Source organism: Haliotis rubra, unplaced genomic scaffold (assembly GCF_003918875.1).
Source record: "Haliotis rubra isolate DU_JTF1 unplaced genomic scaffold, ASM391887v1 Scf420, whole genome shotgun sequence".
NCBI lineage: Eukaryota > Metazoa > Mollusca > Gastropoda > Lepetellida > Haliotidae > Haliotis > Haliotis rubra.
Genome location: NW_025767103.1, coordinates 724,405 through 748,051, shown reverse-complemented (window position 1 = coordinate 748,051; position 23,647 = coordinate 724,405). Strand labels below are relative to the sequence as shown.

The 23,647-nt window shown below is 39.7% G+C and overlaps 1 protein-coding gene across 1 annotated transcript; it reads right to left on the bottom strand.

Moving 5' to 3' along the window:
• Positions 1-694: 694 nt before the first annotated feature.
• Positions 695-16,410, bottom strand: LOC124288582 (protein SHQ1 homolog). Its single transcript, XM_046725133.1, has 14 exons — positions 16,234-16,410; positions 15,969-16,036; positions 14,664-14,728; positions 14,024-14,149; positions 12,785-12,939; positions 11,371-11,483; positions 9,677-9,783; positions 9,234-9,287; positions 7,004-7,104; positions 4,173-4,226; positions 3,673-3,796; positions 2,896-3,016; positions 2,662-2,701; positions 695-1,914 (listed from the first exon to the last, which is right to left on the bottom strand). Exons 1-14 carry the CDS (start codon positions 16,306-16,308, stop codon positions 1,489-1,491), a joined length of 1,629 nt encoding a protein of 542 aa, XP_046581089.1. The 5' UTR covers positions 16,309-16,410; the 3' UTR covers positions 695-1,488.
• Positions 16,411-23,647: the final 7,237 nt, after the last annotated feature.

Genomic DNA, 23,647 nt, shown 5'->3' with positions numbered 1-23,647 from the left:
CTTTATGAAGGTAATTAGCATTGTCATTGAGCATTAGGCTGAAAACACATCTTTCCAATATGGCAGAGATGGAATAGCCCTTTGGTTGATTACACTTTGCCTCTCTGAGAGTCTGTTTGCGTCTTCATAGATCTGAGTGTGAACTGCTACATCCTGGAGTGACACAGGGATCTGTTCTGGGTCCACCACTCTTTGTGTAATATACAGGCCCTCTGGCATACATAACAGTTACCACAGGATCTCCAACCATGCTGACATTGATGTCTACAGTATCAATACATCAACTCTGTAACACCCGTGAAGGTCCGGGTTAGAATATACTTTTAGTAACCCAGGCTTGTCGTAAGAGTCCACTAACGGGATTCGGTGGTCAGGTCGCTGACTTGGTTGACACATGTCATCGGTTCCCAATTGTGCAGATCGATGCTCATGCTGTTGATCACTGGATTGTCTGGTCCACACTCGATTATTTACTGACCGCCGGCATATAGCTGGAATATTGCTGAGTGTGGCGTAAACTGAACTCGCTCACTCAACTCTGAAACAAAAATCAATATAACCACCTCACCTTGAGTTTTAGGGGGTATGTCAGAAAAACCTTCAAACAACAATGGATTAAACAGACAACTTCCAACGGTGAAAACCTACTTGACTTTCAGTCATGTGAGTTAACGATTTGAACAAAGTCAGTGACAAATGTGTAAAATCAAACTTTAATAATATAGAATAAGTTCACTGTCAGTGTTCCACTTGTGTCTTTGGAAAAGGATCCTATTTTTCCATGTCTGACACATTGGAGAATAGGACATGAATTGTGTTTTTCGTAGATCCTGCATATGTTCATGTGCAATTGTGTGTATGTTTTTTTGCGTTATTCTTTTCTCTGCTATTTCCAGCAATGTAGGGTAGACTTGTCAATGGTCAAGTCTGGGCCTGACAAATCAGTGATTGAAGTTATGACTGGCATCCCAAACCATCTGTGTATGAAGACTTCAAATACAGATTGGTCACCGAGTCACCCATGTAATCCATGTGTATGAGAAGTATTGTTGCTGGGGATCTATTCTGTTTATTCTTACTTGAGTACATTATGTGTGGACATCATGATACAGTGATGTCTTAAAGAGCCTATTGTGATGTCTTGCCTATTGTGATTGTGATGTCATGCCTATTGTGATGTCTTGCCGATTGTGATTGTGATGTCATGCCTATTGTGATGTCTTGCCTTGATGTGATGAACAGTAAGAACATTCACAAGCAACTCAAGATATTCAACGGTCTCTGAAACCTTGGAAACACTACATGGAAACCAAAATATCTCTGAATACATTTTGCATCAGTAATATGTCCTGGCTTCCTTCTGTCTTCAGTTCACCTTCACATTAATCCTGAAATGTCTGTCCTCAAGATTTCTCAACTATGTTTGAAGCTTTGGACGTTCTCTTTAGAGACAAATACTTGTGCATGGATCATTATTTGCATGTGTTGTCAGTTTGTGTCATTGCTTTGAGTGCTTGTGTCATCACTTACTGTGTCATGACTCTGTGTAATCAGTTGTGTGTTTGTGTCATTGGTTTGTTTGACTGTGTCATCAGTTTGTGTGTTGATGTCATCAGTTTGTGTGCTAGTGTCATCAGTTTGTGTGTTGATGTCATCACTATGTGTGCTCCTTTCCTCCTTATCTGTGCCTGTGATTTGGTCATCTGTGGAGTGATCACTGCTGTCTGTGTCCTCACTATCCTCCTCACTATCCGTTTCTCCATCAGAACTATCATCACTATCTGCATCTGGTGTGGCCTTCATTGAAAGTTTCTCCAGTTTTCTGACAATTCCTTCCTCCTCCTCCATCACTGCCTGGGCTGCTGCCTCAAGCTCCTCCAGAGACAGATCAACATCACTTTTACAAATATTTATCTGAAACAGAATTCATCCTGTTAGCTTGTCCTTGAAGAGAGATCTCTTGATCCACATGCACATACTGATCTTACTGCTGAGATCTCCCATACTTTAACATAGGTCTTAGTTTCAGTGTTAGAAGAAATGTCAGTGTACACTTTAATCCAGCGGATCTCCATCAAACGGTTGTGTAATTGTTTGAGTGAGTGAGTGAGTTTAGTTTTACAACTCACTCAGCAATATTCCAGCTATATGGAGGCGGTCTGTAAATAATCTAGTCTGGACCAGACAATCCAGTGATCAACAGCATGAGCATCGATCTGCTCAATTGGGAACCGATGACATGTGTCAACCAAGTCAGCGAGTCTGACCACCCGATCCTGTTAGACGCCTTTTGTGGCAAGCATGGGTTGCTGAAGACCTATTCTACCCCGGATCTTCACGGGTCGTGTAATTGTTTGATCAGCATTCTCTTTGTGTTTGTGTGTAAACACTAAAACCAGCTATATGACAGTGGCCTTTATGTAGTCAGATCTGCTCCATGTGTATCAGTGACAGAAGAACAAGATGACACACAATCACTAAGCTACAGAGCTTGACCACCTGACCCAAGTAAGTCGTCTCCTATGGCCTGCGTGGGGATGACACCAGGATCTCCCCGATCACATTCCCAAGTTTGGTACACTGTGTAAAGCCTGCTGTTGATGTTTCCCACCAGATATGGTTAGAGATGCATTTCAGAAACAGTCAACAATAATATTCTACCTTTCTCAATGCAGATGCGAGGGTTTCCAGTTTCTCGTTCCTTCAACAGAAACAGAAATTCATAAGAAACAATTAGATAATTCAACAATTATACAACCATAAACATTAAACATGAGATAGAATAGAGACAAGATTGATTAACAAAGGATGAGATCTTTCTGCTTTCTGTGTTCAACTGTCCTCCAATGAGTGAAATGCTACAAATGTTTGTTTCCTAGTTCCCAGTCACTGTACCTGATGCCTTGGATCCACACACAGTAGTCATTGATGTAGAGGTCATTCAGTATATACCGTTGTTCTGTGTCCGTCAAGATTGTCTGTACATCCAGCAGACACTTTAGCACCTGTCTGCGACCTACAATGAGTAAGGTGAGGTGAGGTGAAATTGGGTTTATCGTCGTGCTTGAGAATATTTCGCTCATATGACGACGTGCATGCGTGTGTATGTGTATGTGCGGCTGCTTGTACTAGCCCAGACTGAAGCTGGTTTTATAGTGCTAGCCCACTGAGATACCATGCCGCAGTGAAGCATGAATACCCCACTCAGACACATTATACTGACTCCGAGCCGACCAGTCCTTTTTGTACCCATTAATGCCGAGCGCCAGGCAGGGACCAACAAGTACCATATTTTAAGGTCGTTTGGTATGACGCGGTCGGGGATCGAACCTGCGACCTTCCGCTCTCAGGGCGGACGCTCTAACCACTACACCACGGAGGCGGTCTAACGTGTAAGGTGTGTCCAGTACCTCCACTGGCAGTATCTAGAACCACAGGCCTATCTAACCCAATCATGTCAAATATATACAAAACACATACAAGCATCCAGGGAGTGGGTGAGTTTATTTTTGCCGCTTTAAGCAAAATTCCAACAATATCATGGTGGGGACACCAGAAATGAGCTTCACACATTCCACACATGTGGGAAATCGACCTCGAGTCTTCAGCGTGATGAGTGAACACTTTATCCACTAGGCCACCGCACTCGCCCTTACAAACATCCAGACGTACCTAGTGACAGCACCCTGCAGGTATCCTCCCTCACAGTCTCCAGCAAACTCCAGTGTCGGTGCAGGGGGAAGCACAAGCACCTTCTGTAGCAGGTCGCCATTACATCCTGCAGGCTGGAGAACGTCTACAAGGAACAGGATAAGTATGGATCAGTCTGAAGCAACACTCACAGGGCTGTAGTTACAGACTCTCCCTGAATACGCTCTTAGTTAAGAGTCCCACTTTAGAGTGTAGTTGTATAAGCTTTGAGGTAGTGGGGTGGCCTTGTGGTTAAAGCATTTGCTCATCACAGGTTCAAATACATGGTTACAATGTGTGAAGCCCATCTCACAGTTTCAAGCTCAGAGACAAATCTATACGTATAGTTTTCAGTGTTCTCTATCACAGACATTTACATGTGAAGCATATTTAATATCATTTCCACATTACAGTATTGTCAAGTTTCAATGGTTCATCTTACTTGTTTGATTAACATGACACACCAGGTGTTATAGACCTACCTCCAGCCAGGACAGTGTGGCACTCAGCTTAGAGATGGTCCAGCCTGACTCCACCTACAACATGGAGACCAAACAGGCGTCAAAACATTACAATGTTTCCAATGTAATTTCTAATGTATGGTGCTCTGGCACAAGCCTACATAAGTATAGCATCTGGGATATGGACCTACAGAAGCCATTCATGTACTGTACACCCGACCTACAGAAGCCATTCATATGTTGTACAACCGACCTACAGAAGCCTTTCATGTACTGTACAACCGACCTACAGAAGCCTTTCATGTACAGTACACCCGACCTACAGAAGCCTTTCATGTACTGTACACCCGACCTACAGAACCCATTCATGTACTGTACACCCGACCTGTACTGTACTGTACACCCGACCTACAGAAGCCATTCATGTACTGTACACCTGACCTACAGAAGCCATTCATGTACTGTACACCCGACCTACAGAAGCCATTCATGTACTACAGAAGCCTATTCATGTACTGTACACCCTACCTACAGAAGCCATTCATGTACTGTACACCCGACCTACAGAAGCCATTCATGTACTGTACACCCGACCTACAGAAGCCATTCATGTACTGTACACCCGACCTACAGAAGCCCATTCATGTACTGTACACCCGACCTACAGAAGCCTTTCATGCTTTACATGTACTACAGAACATAGAAGCCATTCATGTACTGTACACCCGACCTACAGAAGCCATTCATGTACTGTACACCAGACCTGTACACCCGACCAACAGAAGCCTTTCATGTACTGTACACCCGACCTACAGAAGCCATTCATGTACTGTACACCCGACCTACAGAAGCCATTCATGTACTGTACACCCGACCTACAGAAGCCATTCATGTACTGTACACCCGACCTACAGAAGCCATTCATGTACTGTACACCCGACCTACAGAAGCCATTCATGTACTGTACACCCGACCTAGAAGCCAGAAGCCCGACCTACAGAAGCCATTCCTTCAGAAGCCATTCATGTACTGTACACCCGACCTACAGAAGCCATTCATGTACTGTACACCCGACCTACAGAAGCCATTCATGTACTGTACACCCGACCTACAGAAGCCATTCATGTACTGTACACCCGACCTACAGAAGCCATTCATGTAGCCACCTACAGAAGCCATTCATGTACTGTACACCCGACCTACAGAAGCCATTCATGTACTGTACACCACTGACCTACAGAAGCCATTCATGTACTGTACACCCCGACCTACAGAAGCCATTCATGTACTGTACACCCCTACAGAAGCCATTCATGTACTGTACACCCGACCTACAGAAGCCATGTACTGTACTACAGAAGCCATTCACTGTACACCGACCTACAGAAGCCATTCATGTACTGAAGCCATTCACACCCGACCTACAGAAGCCATTCATGTACTGTACACCCGACCTACAGAACTCCATTCATGTACCTACAGAAGCCATTCATGTACTGTACACCAGACCTACAGAAGCCATTCATGTACTGTACACCCGACCTACAGAAGCCATTCATGTACTGTACACCCGACCTACAGAAGCCATTCATGTACTGTACACCCGACCTACAGAAGCCATTCATGTACTGTACACCCGACCTACAGAAGCCATTCATGTACTGTACACCCGACCTACAGAAGCCATTCATGTACTGTACACCCGACCTACAGAAGCCATTCATGTACTGTACACCCGACCTACAGAAGCCATTCATGTACTGTACACCCGACCTACAGAAGCCATTCATGTACTGTACACCCGACCTACAGAAGCCATTCATGTACTGTACACACCTACAGAAGCCTTCTACCAGAAGCCATTCATGAACTGTACACCCCGACCTACAGAAGCCATTCATGTACTGTACACCCGACCTACAGAAGCCATTCATGTACTGTACACCTACAGAAGCCACAGAACACCATTCATGTACTGTACACCCGACCTACAGAAGCCATTCATGTACTGTACACCTGACCTACAGAAGCCTACACTGTACACCACCTACAGAAGCCATTCATGTACTGTACACCCGACCTACAGAAGCCATTCATGTACTGTACACCCGACCTACAGAAGCCATTCATGTATTGTACACCCGACCTACAGAAGCCATTCATGTTATAATGTACACCCGACCTACAGAAGCCATTCATGTTATAATGTACACCTGACCTACAGAAGCCATTCATGTTATAATGTACACCTGACCTACAGAAGCCATTCATGTTATACTATACACCTGACCTACAGAAGCCATTCATGTTATAATGTACACCTGACCTACAGAAGCCATTCATGTTATAATGTACACCTGACCTACAGAAGCCATTCATGCAAGCCATTCATGTTATACTATACACCCGACCTACAGAAGCCATTCATGTTATAATGTACACCTGACCTACAGAAGCCATTCATGTTATAATGTACACCTGACCTACCAGAAGCCATTCATGTTATAATGTACACCCTGACCTACAGAAGCCATTCATGTTATAATGTACACCTGACCTACAGAAGCCATTCATGTTATAATGTACACCTGACCTACAGAAGCCATTCATGTTATAATGTACACCTGACCTACCAGAAGCCATTCATGTTATAATGTACACCTGACCTACAGAAGCCATTCATGTTATAATGTACACCTGACCTACCAGATCCATTCATGTTATACTCTACAGAAGCCATTCATGTTATAATGTACACCTGACCTACCAGATCCATTCATGTTATACTCTACACTCGACCTACAGAAGCCATTCATGTTATAATGTACACCTGACCTATAGAAGAAACTTACGTTGTGCTCCCCTTCCGTAACTCGGTAACTGTACATGTAGCAGAAGATTACATCAACCAGGCTCAGGTACACAGATGGAAGCATACTGCTGTCAATCAAAACTCCATATCGTCAAGGAAACAGAACAAGAGATGATACTGATGTTATCAAAGACCACTGTTGTTAGGGAGCAGTGTCACAATGTTTCAACTGTTATACATTGTACCTGTAGATTCGGGGGCGGGCAGTGGTTCAACTGTTGTACATTGTACCTGTAGATTCAGTGAGGGGCAGTGGTTCAACTGTTATACATTGTACCTGTAGATTCAGTGAGGGGCAGTGGTTCAACTGTTGTACATTGTACCTGTATACAGTGGTTGTACCTGGTTCAACTGTTGTACATTGTACCTGTAGATTCAGTGAGGGGCAGTGGTTCAACTGTTATACATTGTACCTGTAGATTCAGTGAGGGGCAGTGGTTCAACTGTTATACATTGTACCTGTAGATTCAGTGAGGGGCAGTGGTTCAACTGTTATACATTGTACCTGTAGATTCAGTGAGGGGCAGTGGTTCAACTGTTGTACATTGTACCTGTAGATTCAGTGAGGGGCAGTGGTTCAACTGTTATACATTGTACCTGTAGATTCAGTGAGGGGCAGTGGTTCAACTGTTATACATTGTACCTGTAGATTCAGTGAGGGGCAGTGGTTCAACTGTTATACATTGTACCTGTAGATTCAGTGAGTGGGCAGTGGTTCAACTGTTATACATTGTACCTGTAGATTCAGTGAGGGGCAGTGGTTCAACTGTTATACCTGTAGATTCAGTACCTGTAGATTTGTACCTGTAGTTCAGAGGGGCAGTGGTTCAACTGTTATACATTGTACCTGTACCTGTAGATTCAGTGGTTCAACTGTTATACATTGTACCTGTAGATTCAGTGAGGGGCAGTGGTTCAACTGTTATACATTGTACCTGTAGATTCAGTGAGGGGCAGTGGTTCAACTGTTATACATTGTACCTGTAGATTCAGTGAGGGGCAGTGGTTCAACTGTTATACATTGTACCTGTAGATTCAGTGAGGGGCAGTGGTTCAACTGTTATACATTGTACCTGTAGATTCAGTGAGGGGCAGTGGTGTAGATTCAGTGAGGGGCTGTTTCAACTACATTGTACCTGTAGATTCAGTGAGGGTAGATTCAGTGGTTCAACTGTTATACATTGTACCTGTAGATTCAGTGAGGGGCAGTGGTTCAACTGTTATACATTGTACCCTGTAGATTCAGTGAGGGGCAGTGGTTCAACTGTTATACATTGTACCTGTAGATTCAGTGAGGGGCAGTGGTTCAACTGTTATACATTGTACCTGTAGATTCAGTGAGGGGCAGTGGTTCAACTGTTATACATTGTACCTGTAGATTCAGTGAGGGGCAGTGGTTCAACTGTTATACATTGTACCTGTAGATTCAGTGAGGGGCAGTGGTTCAACTGTTATACATTGTACCTGTAGATTCAGTGAGGGGCAGTGGTTCAACTGTTATACATTGTACCTGTAGATTCAGTGAGGGGCAGTGGTTCAACTGTTATACATGTACCTAGATTCACATTGTACCTGTAGATTCAGTGAGGGGGCAGTGGTTCAACTGTTATACATTGTACCTGTAGATTCAGTGAGGGGCAGTGGTTCAACTGTTATACATTGTACCTGTAGATTCAGTGAGGGGCAGTGGTTCAACTGTTAGACATTGTACCCATAGATTCAGTGAGGGACAGTGGTTCAACTGTTATACATTGTACCCATAGATTCAGTGAGGGGCAGTGGTGTGATTTGGACCGATTGATCTGGAAGGGGCTACAAGGACCTTATTCCAGAATCATCTGCCTGAGAGAGGCATATAAGGGAGTCATCTCTCTTTACATCTCAAGTTACCAGAAGATCAGCATTGTGTGTGATGACCATCAAAGCCTGCAAAGCCCTATCTTCCACGTTGTACTACTGTTGCCGAGAGGTGAACTTCACTTTTCCTGTCTTTACTGCTATAATCACCACTCTTGTATTATATTGCCTCTGAATTTGTACTGATGTAGTGATGACTTCATACTGATTTGTATTAATTTGTGAACTTAGTTAATTTTAGAATACAATTGTTAATTATATTTCTTTGTTGTTGTTTTTTGTCACACCCAGAGAACTTTTATAGTTTCAACTTGGGCCCAGGACTATCTTCTCACTCTGCTGAAGAAGGATACATTCTTTGTTGGGAAGCTTCCTCATCTTCTCCTTCTCTTCCTCTGTCAAGGTCACTGAAACCATCAGTGGAAAAACTGTACAGTTCCACTTGTGAACTTCCGCATACAGAAAAGAAGACAAAGCAAACCATTTTTGTCTGAATAAACTAGCCTGGCTAAAGACTTTACTTAAGTAGCCTCCATGAATTTAACGCAATATAAGAAGCCTTATAATCTTGATTGTAGTCACTATCAGTGCCAAAAATATTTTTTTTCAGAAAACACATACCCACCTACCCACTGACCATCATAAAATGCAATCAGAACTGTACAATTAGTCCTTGTAAATATTGACCTGGGTTGCCAGATGGCACAATAATAACAATGGCTATTGATAAAGTGCCTGTTTCCACGTAACTGTGCATGCTCAAAACACACTATAACTGTATAGAACCCAGCCCTACCTAACTCTTTCCTCTTCCCTCCCTTGGACAGCTGTTTCCATGCTGCATCCCACGGCGGCCTGAATGACAGCAGATGCTGTACTAAGTCGTCCTGGTAGAGGTCCGCTCTGTCAACACATCAGATGCAGACATAATTAACCTCTCGTGTAACATTCTTACGTAGATCAAACGTATAATGGGATACATGACATTGAGTGAATGAACGGGATGAAGATCAAGGTCAACAATTCAATATTTTGTTGCTGGCTGCAATAAGCTCAGATTCCACAAATTCACCAAACATAGGATCATGGACCTTTGTAACACTTCATCACACGGTCAGTAATGACAGTGTATGAAATAAGCCAAAACTCCAGCCAGACACCAGGGCTGGTAACTTCAAAATGTTACCAAACTAAAATGGATTTAACCAGACCAAATATGGTGAATTTACTCAGATGTATGGAACATCTAAAAAAATTTACCAGACCATCGGGCTGGCTAGCTGTAAATTTAGACCGTCCGTCAGAAATATAGATTGTCTTGGGTGGTCGGACGGGCCTTATTTCATACACTGGTAATGACACACATCATTACAGTTGTACATGGATGAGATAGCAGAGGTACAGATAAGCTGCGTATCTGCGTAAATTACGCAAATAGTTATGTGAAAACTCAATTCTTATTAAGTCTGTTGCGTACAAGTATGCTTGAATTTTTGTAAATACTCAATAAATGTGATCTTACATGCGTACACACACAAATGTCAAATGTTAACTTGCGTACCCCGGGTTTAGATAAATTAACTGAGGTTTTTTGAGAGGTTCTATTTCAGGACAACTTGCAGTTTCTCATAATACAGATAAAATATATATAACAAACACCAACATTTAAACTTTATTATATTTCTATAATTAATGGAAAATGGCAAAATACCAGTACCCAATTGAGTTTGAGTAAGGTGAGTACAATTTATTTGGTTACTCAAAGGAAAATTAGGATACCCAATTGAAATGAACACAAGTGAGTACATAATTCAATGACCCCAAAAGTTATCTGTAGCTCTGAGATAGTAAAATTAGCTCATGTATTTTTGTTTTTTAGCATAGCTACCATCCCCAGGAGAGTAGCCTGGAAATAATTGATGGATCACACAATCCAATGATTGACACTGAGAGCAACAATCTCCGCTGACAGGATAACACACCAGTAACTAGATCAATGAGCCTGACCATCCGATCGAAATAATGCTTATAAAGTTGCCCTAGAAAGTAGGGACTAGTGTTGGGAATTGGTTGACATCTCACAATTGATGATTGCTTCATTGCCAACGAACAATCATCGAAAAAAATTGGTTAGCGTGATTTTTCAGATTTTCCTATCCAGGTTGTTATTGCAGATATGTATAACATGATGCAACTTGCTACTTTAAAGAAATATTCAGTCATGACTTTTCAGTTAGTGAAGTGAGTATTCTAACAATTAAACAAGTTTTCAGGCCCTGATAACTTCGAAGACATGTTCCATCATAAAGTGTTTCAAAGACTAAAACAGCAGTTCCAAAATTGTTTGTGTTCGATTAATAGAAAATATGATCGATTGCTTGGTCGTTTGGTCACTTCGACCAATCTTCGATTATTTCAATTAATCGGAACACCACTAGTGGGGAGTGGTTCTACCCTTGATCCCTTGATGTGAAAAACACAGATGCTCACAGGTAGTGGTCGTCGTCAAACTTGTGGGACTCCTCCTCCTTCCTCTGTGCTCGCCTCTCTTCTGGAGCCACTGAGTCCGGGTCTCTCAGGTCCACCACCTCACACAGCTCCGACTGGGGTCACGTGGAAAAGTCATCATTAATACATATCAAGACTGATATTAGGGATCAGATATTATGTGATGGTACTTACAGCTTGTTCAGCTTGACCTGAGCTACTCTACATATGCATGACCCGGGAGGTAAAATGGCACAAACGGCTGGTCGAGTTTACACTTAGTTAAATAGGGGAGCAGAGAATGTTATTAATGTTGCTGCTCGCTGCCTAAAAGCTCGGATCGGAAACATTAAACCATCTGTAGCTTCTTTTTTAAGTTTAAAGAAAGTTAGGACATTGCTGGCGATTTCTCGACACTGAGATGTCAAATAGCGACTTTGTCTCGGCTGTTCGGACATGTTGACAATCAACTGACAAAGATGCACCCTTCACAATAATAGACCCAACCAGTTGTGACACGGTCACGAAATGCATTAGTATTCACTTGATCAGGTCATGCTGAACAAGCTGTAAGCTTATCTGTGTAGGTAAATGCCATCATAAGGAGTAATGTACAAATATATGTTTCATTAGTCTGAAAGTTCCAGCATAGATGTGGTGTAATAAAAAATAGGCAAATGTTTGAAAAGTATCCCGAGCACATGTCAAATCCCCAAACAACCTGAACAACTACCAAATGTCATTAAAGGGCCACATGATAATTTTCAACATCACTGATATGCCAGCATTTGGACATTTGAATTGAAACCTCTTAAATATCTGAGTTATCATTGGTGGGTACAAGCATGTGACATTCAGGTTCACTGGTTTAATGGTTTCTGAAGATGTAATGTTTACAACACAAGAAAATGGACAGGAGAGAATAGGCAGCGTGCAGACACCTACAGCTTTCAACACCTTCACATTTTTTAAATAAAATGGTCGATGCAATAAATAGCTTCTTCAACACAGCTGGCACGAAACAGTGCCAAACTAGAGCTACCAGAATGTTACAGGTGCACTGTGCAGTCTATCGTCAGTGTGTGAAACATGTCATACATAAAGTACAAAAGAAATATTTCAGTTGTTAAGCTATCTATTTCGTTATTCATTTGATATAATTATAAACATTTTATGATATGCATGGGATGAGACTCCAAAATCTAAACTCTGAAATCAGACTGACAAGACACCTTCACTAACCCTGTTCCTATTATTGCAGTATCTTCACATACCCCCATTGCATCATGAAAACAATTATTTCATTGTTTATATCTGTAGTTCAAAAGTATTTTATGTCATACAAAGATACTACATCAAAATACCTAGCTCTACCAATAAAGAAAGTAATGATGAAAACAACTTTGTAGATGCCTACCTGCAGCCTCTTAAAGACACCAGATCTAAGACAGCCAAAGCCGTACTTGTGTCCGTCTGCCAGAACTGATGTCTCCATGAATGGCGTCTGCTCCACTGACCAGTCAATATCCTCCTCATCGGGAAGGGCATCACTAGGCAGAATGGACTCCTCACCTGTGAGTGAGATGGAAAACTTGGTTCAAGATCACTGCACTTTACAGCGATGAACACGCACACGTGTGTATGGTTGCACATATTGTACTGGTCTCGAATAATGGTGGTTCAATATCCCACAATTTGAATATGAATACCCAAATCCGACACAGTAGACTAACTGACATGTTTTATCCTCTTGATGCCATGCTCTAATCAGGGTATCAAAACTAACATCTTAATATGTTTTGGACATAATAAGACCAGGGAATTAACGGCTGAGTGAATCATATCAGTGTCTTTGTGTGCAGGCCATTTGGTGTCTGACTGTGTGGGTGGGTTCAAATCCTGGACAGGACTAAACCCTCAAAACTAAAGCACAAGAATTGGTACATTAGGAAGAAAATGTTAACCCAAAATAACATTAGTTACCCTGGGTACATCTGACCACTTCCTAACAAGGCATCTTGTATCCATGCTATAATAGTTTAGTGCTCCTTATTTAGGTTACACTTTCCGACAGTAAGTTCATCTACCAAACATTATTTGATAAGGTTAGAGCCACATTAGACAAAATTACAAATAGATGGGAATCCAAACTAGACATGCCAATCTCAACAGACTTTATGTCAAAATGTTTTTCTATTATCAACAACTGTTGTGTTGATAATAAGACAAGAAACTTTCAGTACAAATTCTTCATCGCATTTTAACAACACAAACTTTCCTTCATTATATAGGGATATCTGACAGCAGTCACTGCTTTTTCTGCACTGAGGAACCAGAAACACTTGAACATCTTTTCTATGATTGCAGGAAAACTCAAAATCTGATGAGACAGTTTCGAATATGGTTTGAAGAAACAACCAAGACGAAATTAAAAATATCAAAATCAATTATCTTACTTGGAGACCCCAATCAAAGCATTCCATTAAACCATTTGTATAACATTCTCAAAATGTATATTTATACATGTAAAAATATAGGAACAAAAAAAAAAATACAATGAAAAATAAAAAAGGTTACAGTTTCCAAACATTATTCTTTCAGCTCATCAATTCATAGCATATATTTAGTTGATGAAGTGAACTAGATTTGTGTGTACCCATGACTTCAATGGTGGGCTGTTTAGCAGATCCATCTCCTCGTGGTGCCAACAGCTTTGTGAGCATGTCCAGGCCATCGAACACCTGTCCTGCAGTCTGTTTGGCTGCTCGGATTGTGAATGTACCTAGAGCAAGAAAGACTCTAATTAATGCTTGGTGGCTAAAGTGAGTGGGCGAGTGGGGTTTATACTGCTGTCAGCATATTGCAGCAATATGCTGGCAGGTGACCCCAGAAATGGGTTCAATACATTGTACGTATGTGGGAAACAAATCCCTGCCTTTGGTATGAAACGTACATATCAACTGCCAGGAGACCCAATGTCTCCTCTTCAACTGAAGCAAGGCCAAATACTATGCTCTTTCAGCCTTCAAAACGGAAACAAGTTCAGCTAGGTTGTTGTCTTTTAAAACTATGATATCTGATTTATTAATCTTTTGGTTTCAAAATTACATAAGAATCAAGCAAACACTTCAAGCTGACACCAAATGTAAGGGAAGTAAACAAGTCATCATAAAACACACAAACACATAATAACATCACATTATTAAACACATGCCATAACCATAAGCATAAGCACATGAAATCATGTCACCAAACACCTGTCATAAAACACATCCTACTAATTACCGGACACTCACCTGCATCAGCATCGTAGTTGGCTGTCTCTCTACCATCTTCTACAATGTTGCCAGGCAGATTCAGTCTGTAGGTGAAAATAAACAGGCAAATAGTCACTTGTACACAACATTCCACTAAGAATTTGTTGTTTATATTTTATTTGTTTCTTAATCCAGCAAAACACTCTTATGTTTATATGATATACAGGGGTGGAAATAACTCATTGCCCGATGTCCGAGTCAAGTCTTTTTTTCTGTCGGGCAAGCAAACTTGTATATCACACTGTACCGGTGTCCAGTTGACTTCCAATGTTAATTATGTTGTTTATTTTAAAAAATCAACAAGAAAACTGACGGTATAGTGGAAAAATTATCAGGGCAAGTGATTTTACATGTGCCACTGTTCCGGAGTACACTAACAATTTTAAAGTTATTTCCACCCGTGATATACTGTAGCTATTTAAGTGAAATGAAGTGTAAATAATGATGTCGGGCCACTCAGTTCATTTAGTCACCTTTTACAACCATTACTACTATGAACCGATTCTCACTAAGGTAACCCTAGTTCATATGAATAAACTCGTATTCCAGCCAAGGCCTACATCGAGTTGTCGAGCACACCTTGGTATAGTGCAAAGTCGTCTAGTTATATGCTGGACTAAGGTAACCCTTGAGTTATTTACTATTGCCGGAGAGGTTGTTGTCGGCACAGGTACAAAAAATATGTACCCTATGTAAGTTTCTGAATACAGAAATGTACCCTAAAGAAAATCAAAATACAGAAACATTCTCGGTACCCTGAATGTCAGAGGAGTCCATATCCTGCAACAGAAAACTGAAACAGTATGTAGTTGTTCCCTTTCAACTGACTGCAAGTAGTATTGTGCAATCGCGAAATACTCCTTACTGTGTATGTAAATGCATCTAATACAATAGTATTGCTGTTTCAGAATGTTAGCTAAATAACACTGTGCATGCATTTATATGTATTTGACAAGGTGGAACCGAAGCACATGTTGCTTTATTTGTTGTCTTAAGTATCCGACAATAGATAGTTTTAGTTTATATTGCGGAATGGATATGTTTTGATTATTGGTAGGGTACATTTCTGTATACAGGGGTTTGATATGGCCATCAACAGATGCTAATGTCTACAGAAAGTAAGCATCAATATATCCCCACCTATTATCATGCACCTAAATGTGATTTGTCATCTTCTTGAAAAGAAAATTAACGAAACCATTGAGTGATAAAGCAATGGTATTATCCTCAGCTGAATTCAGTAGAAGTCAAAGTGTGCCTGCTGTGGTATAATATCATACTAACCTCAAGAAATATGGCTTGGAGTAAAACTTGAAATCACTGTCTTCAATGAATATCTCTGTCTCTGACACCTGAAAATAAAAATAAAGACCTGGATGTTCAAAATTTCATATCCACAATGAAAGATAAATAGACCATTTTATTTTAGCCCACCCTCCACGACCTGTCGTACCAGTTCTTCAAAACTCTCCGCAATATTGGTCCTCGTCCTTTCTGTTGTTGACATATTAAAATATTGTTACATGTTTAGATGGAGAAACAAAAGTACCTTTGTGAATGGAGCTTTGATGACAATAGTTAGAAATATATCATCTTGAAACAACTCAAAAGATGGTGTCAACATCTTGAAAAGTAGTACAAGTACTGCTTAGAAACGAAGTAGTTTTGTCAGAAGATCACGTTGTTTTTATCCACACATGACACATGGAGAGCGCCATCTTTCTAGTTCCGCATAATCTGGAAATAGAGCTCGCGTATTGGATGATAAACACAATTTCCCTGCAGTGTTGGTAGTGGCTGTGCAAGGAGTTTCGACAAAAATATTTTGAAAGTCGATTGAAAATCTCATTCTCATAATTCGAAGTCGATGTATTCAGAACCCATAACCATAAAGGTTATGTTAAACATTCCAAGTGTATTTTGATCATGATTAACATATTCTGAACGTCTTCAATGTTCTAATCGGAGGAGTCGCCAGTAAAATGCCTACATATACTGATATAGAAATCAAATCCTGCCTGCAACTCCAATGTCAGTAGAAATGGCAGATATGCATTTAAATTAGCTCTAAATATGAACAAGAAAAAGCACCATAATTATTTCAGTGTGATGGTTTGATTGTAAAAGTATTACATGCATGCATTTTTGTTGTGAGTACGGAAGCACTCAGGTCTTGTTGAGGTACAACAGGCGTTCTAACTTCTGGCTGAATATAACTGTGTATGCATTTATATGTATATGAAGCGTTGGTTTAATTGTTGTCTTACGGATGCAACGATATATTGTTTTAGATATTTTCTTTGGCTCTTATATCCTTTTCACACGAGTTTCTGGGTAACCATACATAACACAAGCGAAAGGGCTGCCACCTCAGCGATTTGATCTGAAACGTTTTGCCATCGCCAGTAATCCCGTGACGTTTATACACATGGAGATTCCAAACTGCATCAGTGTTTCACAGGGTAACCCCGCAGTTTGAGCTTGGTTCGGCGCTCTTACCTCACGTTAAAACAACCTGTTGATCTTTAAATTTAATTCAAAACTGCTGTGACTGGAACTGACTGCATTACCACTCATTCTCTCAAACATAAACCAATCTCGAACTAGCATGACGTTTATGTTGGAAACTATTCTTACGTCAATCAAGATGTATAAAAGTATAAAGAATAATCCCTTTGTTTTCTTTTTAACCATGATGCATGTGTATGCATGACCCAACACAATGTACCATTCTTCTATTCACTAAGATAGCAATTTCCAGTTCATCCAGTGAGTGAGTGAGTTGAGTTTTACGCCGCACTCAGCAATATTCCAGCTATATGGCTGCGGTTCAGTTCATCCAGCCTAACTGGAGCATGCGTGTGTGTAAAGTGATATTGGGAAGTATGCCGGGCATGTTAGATAGTAGCTATTACATATACTTCACATATTGCCGACAATAGCATCGGTCCCTATATTTATTCTTTACTTAAGAACACACAAGTGGAGGTTACTACAGCGCATGGTTTGCATAAAAAAAGAAAGACCCATAGCCTCATAACAGATAGCGTTTATCATTAAATTGTTGAAATGACAAATATTAAAATGCGAATAAATAAGCGCAGTGTGGCTATTACACCTTTATACATTTCTAGAAGCTTAGAACAGTGTAAAGTGAAATTTATGACGTAAACAGAGTCGCTTTGCTTCGGATTCGATTTTCAAATAGATATAACTGAAGAACGATCATGGGGTATGTGTATTATACAAACATTCACTGTTCTGGAGCTCAGTGGTAATATTCTAAATGGTGATAAAAGCTCATTCCTTTCCTCAATGCTCTCAATAAAATCTCCCTCGTCGCAATTCCACATACTTCAGTTTCAGCGTGTGCGCGAGTGCGTGCGTGCGTGCGTGCGTGTGTATGTGTGGAAAATCGTGTTTCTGGAGAAACACTTGGATGTTCATAAACGCCTCTTTTGTATTAAAAATAGCTTAGTGCATGTTTATGAAAACCTGTAGTGTTTATTTGGCATGTACACACTTAAACCTGGCTGTGGGTGTGCGCGCGTGCGTGCGTGCATGCGCGCGCTGTGGGTTAGCCTTGTGATCGGGCCCGAACTCCGAATTATGCGTGCAGATGTACTGATTGAGATCATGAATTAACTTTGTGGGGTAATGCTGCGGTTTTAAAATACTCACCTATTCACCTTACTTCCTTTCATTTTAATGCCATAAATCATGACTTGAGTCAGGATAAAACTGACAACATAAAATAAAGTAATTCATATTTACACACCCACCTACTCTTGCCATCATGTCTGTGATGCTAGCAATATCGCTTTCAAAGTAGAGTGGTATATACACACCATCATTCAGCTGGCATGTGCCCTCAAATCTTGCCGGGGGCGGTGGGGTAGCCTAATGGTTAAAGCGTTGGCTCGTCACGCCGAAGACCCGGGTTCGAATCCCCACATGGGTACAATGTGTGAAGCCCATTACTGGTGTCCCCCGCCGTGATGTTGCTGGAATATTGCTAAAAGCGGCGTAAAACCAAACTCAGTCAGTCAGTCAAATCTTGCCCTCAATTAACGGTACATTAGCATTCCTACTCAAATGTTGGCGTATTCTCATATTAACACAATCTCATTAAAATCTTATCTTTTACCCCGATCCGATCAAGCCCATATGGTCGATTCCAACGAAAAGTGTACACAGCATGGGCCCGTAACATTTTAGCATTACTACCTTCATTTATTTCAGGGTGCCCATCACATCGGCACAAGTGAGACGAGTCGGGCCATATATAACATGACTATTTTAAGCTTATGGGAGGCAAAAACAGGCCATTTTTATTCACTTTGACTTTTATTCTACAAATGTTTTGTTGAAAAAATGTTGTGTATTAAATACTAGTCAAACTGGATGAACCGAAGTTTATTAATCTGATTGCCAAATAATTCATGAATAAATCCCCTGAAATGATTTTGTCAAGGGCTTTATTCGTAATTTTGGTAATTTGTTTTCAAGTGGTATTTTTTTGCGTTACCTACGAATACAGTTTTCAATGAATCTGACAATTTATGTCAATGCAACACAAGGTTATGTTTTGTATTACTTTTTACAGCATTAATATGTAAAGTACTCAAATGCAATGGCATTACATAATATTTCTTACAGGTAATAATCTTAAACAATGATAGAAAATTAAAGTCTGATTTGGTAAAAAAAATCACGTTACCTACACATACCATTAAATATGTTGCTGTTTCCACAGATGAACACATTAGTGAAAGATATCCTAAGTTCACGTGTAAAGGGCCACAATATATACGTGTGCTACATCTGAACATTTTCTATGCTGTTTTTACGAAGATATCACACAAAATAACCTGTATTCGTAAGTAAATTTTAACTCCCAAATGTTACCTACAAGTACCAACAACTGATCACATTCAAATAGATTGGTGGAATGACAACACGTGACATGTATTCCATTTAGGAGTCATCGTAGATGAGACCAGACAATATCTGGGTGATTAGTAAGTGTATTTTACATTTTCTGCAAGAATGTTATATAAATAAACCCATGTCACGATGACATAAGATGCATATGACACTTGTTACAACTAACCAACTTTAATTTTAGTGAGGTTTTAAGTCTTATTGTTGTACAAAAGGCCTCAGACTGCAAGTGGAATCGACATGGGGGCTCAAATTGGTAAGACATGGTGTCCTGCTGGGATTTCCCCGGTTGTGGCTCACAGCATTTGTAGATAAAATGTATTCGCTGTTAACAAAATGAAACAGAGAACACAATACGTTGCTAGAACATAATTTATACTGAAGACAATTATTGCAGATCATAAGTAAACTGATTAGGTAGGAAGTACTGCCTATTAATAGATTGAAATGGTTCCTTGGAATTCCAAATGGCTACATAACTGAGCGTTCAATAAAAATGTTTTATTCAGGGATGCACTGCAGTTCGTGGTTTAGACTTTATTATAGTGATATATAATGAATTCTTTTTGATTGAAATGTCAGAAAACAAGTTGATCTTGGTGCAGTCTAAGTAAACTTAGACTCAGTATTATTCGTTACACGGCTATACTCAGTATAGCAGTATAACAAATAATACTGAGCCTAAGTTTACTTAGACTGATCTTGGTGATAAAAGTAACAGTTTGCATGATATCACGGGATAAACGGTAGATAAGTAGGTAACATGTGTATTCGTTGGTAACATTCCGAATTTGTAGGTAACATCAGTCAGTGTGTTTGAAGTTGTAAGTCTTGTTCAGGGCTGTCACCGATGCACTTGCGAACATAGGAGAATTGAGACTGTAGTAGAAGTAAGTTGCATGGGTTTAGTAATTAGATTTGTCAAAGGTATGTCGTATTCGTAGGTAACTCGTTTTTGTAGTTAAAACTTTCTGTAAATGTCTATCTAATAGCAATTGTCATTGCAAAATATGGGTAATTAAGTGAGTGAGTTAAGATTTAACGTCACATCGGCAATATCTCAGCCATATCGTGACGAGAACAATGTCATTCATATCAATATAAAAAAAAAAAATTGAGAAAATATAAACCTGTCATCGAAGGACAGTAAAACTACTAGAATATCACAGGTCTTAATTTAAAACTAGTACGCTATCATAAAAAGATATCACTATAGACAACAATACAATATAAAACCGGGCTATAGATCACCAGCAACTGAAGGCTGATCACCATACCAGGGACCATGGGGACTTACAGTACAGTACAACCAGAAATTATTGAGAATTAACAGATTGTAATTTTTTAATTTTTTTCCCTCATTACTCACGTATTAAATGTGAATATAAGCAGAACATAACTCCAGATTCAAAGATAGGTGAACAGTTAGTATTTTGTCAAGTCACCATGGGCAGCAATGCAGGCTTCAATGGGGCAGGGCATACTACTGAGCAAAGAACTTAGAAAGTCGTGGTCCATGCTGTCCCAATATCGGACCACCTCTTCTTTCATTTCAGCAATATTTGTCAGATTTTTCTTATTGACACTTTCCTTCATAAGTCCCCAAACATTTTCTATTGGATTTAGGTCAGGGCTATAGCTTGGCCAATCTAATGATGTCATATTTTGGGTCCGAAACCAGGCCTGTGAATGCTTTGAACGATGTTTTGGGTCGTTGTCCTGCTGGAAAATCCAAACATTTCCATAGAACACGTGAGCAGATCGAAGTGAATGTCCCTCGAGAATATCTGTGTACCGCTCACTGTTCATATTCCCTTCAAATACACAGAGGGGTGTTGCCCCTAACACAGATATGCCGACCCACACGTTAAATTTGGGACTGTACTTTATGCGCTGATACAAAGGTTTTCAGTTTGTTTGGTGTAGAATTTCAATGTATTAGGAAACAGCCACACACAACTTTCATCTGAGAAAATCACATTGTCCCAGTTAAAATTTCTATGCTGTAAACACCATTTCAACCTTCGCTCCTTTTGTTCAGGTTTCATGATCGGTGATGGAATTCCTCAACTTTTCTGCCAACCCATTACATGCAGCTCAGTTCTAATTGTCTCCTTACAGACAGCCACAGTTCCTCTATCAATCATATCCAGCTTTAAGTTTTCTAAACTCCTTCGTTTGTTTTTAGAAACAAGAATACCAAGCCGCCTCCTGTCACCGACAGTCAATTTTCTGGGCCTACCTGCGCCTCCCTGGTGCTCAATGCCATATCCATTTGCAATATTTTTCAAAACACGATAAACAGTGGACAAACGGATGCCTGTTCCATACTTGAAATCACTTTAGCTGATCTGCTAGCAAGTAAACAAAGGGGGATAACACTTCATAAACTTATGAAAAAGGATTAACGGAGTTGTCTCTCTTGAATGAAACCAAGCACTTGATAGCTGGTCAAGGTTGTTTATACTAGATATCCAATTAAACATATTCCTAAAATTCTCAATAATTTCTGGTTATACTATGCCTTTGCTACCTAGCAGGATTTACACCATCTCTTCAGCGGCTGGCGATTGTAGAAAAATTAGCCAAAATTAAAATCACAAAAATACTACGTTCTAAAAAGGTTGGTAAGTTTAAATGTACTTTGAAAGTTTTGGGACTTACGTACCCTCTCAGGAGGACAATAATTTTACAGTACTTTAACCCCTTGAGGATACAGCCACTAACAATCTGAGTTCCTAATTTAAACTTCTATTCATAAAATATTTATCTATTTACAAATCATTTAACAAATCTAATTCTTCTAAAAATGCAATAATTAAATGAGAACTGATATTGTTAAAAGATCTTTCATAATTGGTAATTAAAGTAGAGTTATAGTTCTGTAAGACGTATAATGTATTGATTGTTTGAGTGACATGTTTATCTGTACCTAATGGTATATGGTAATAGTTCAAGCGTTTTGAACATTTGTGATGTGCTTTCTTTGAATACAAATGTCAGCTTGAAACATTTGGTAAATAAAATTTCAGATGTAATGATTTTAGTTCAATTTCTATACTTCTCATCAACAGTTTAGACTCACTAGTGTAAATATAGCCACTTACTTCAGGCGACTGTTTTAAACTAAAATATTCCATATTGTTTAAAGGTACTGTTTACACATGAACTGATGTATTGTAAAACATAACGTTGAAAAGATTATTGTCATGAGTTCAATAAATGATAAAAATCAGTGAAAATTGGCGAATTCTGAACGAACGTTACACCAAAACGCAGCTGTTCACATGTACGATATTTGCACATGCATTTCAGCAATTTGATGCATGTTCTTCGTGCAATTCATCTGCATAAGGTTTGCAGTTGGTTCCCCCATGTTAGTGCTTCTAGTGAGTGTTAATGTTTCGATGAGAAGTATATTCCATCAGTTAAAATGACATTGCTACTTTCCGACATACACTGAGACAAAACAAAGAGAAAGAGATTGTTAAACTGGTTGTAAACAATCTTCATTTACATGTCCTGTGCATTTAGAAAACAATTTCCAAACTGTTCGATGTTTTAATAAACCAACTACGATTTAGCTTGACATATATAAACATTTATGAAATACAAGGAATTAGGTGATATTTGTTGCCTACAAGTACATTTTTTTTATCTTCCACCGACAATTTAGTTTTGATGTATTTTCAAATTTGTTGTACTTACCGAAAGTTCCACCGGTTGTCTCTCAGATGAATAAGATAGATATGTAATAATGATTTGTTTGTTAAAAGAACACTAAGTGGTGCTATCTCACTTACATCAAACAAAGGTACCAAAATGGTTCTATTTTCGTAACGCTTGAGGTTATAAAACATGAAAGAAACCATGATATGACTTCAGAGTTTCTATAGTCATTAACATATTGTGCATGCAGAACAACAGTGAATTTGGATGTTAGGCAACATATAATCCATCTAATCACAGGATATACAAGGTATGATGTTGGTATTTGTAGCAAATTCAGAAAATGAGCC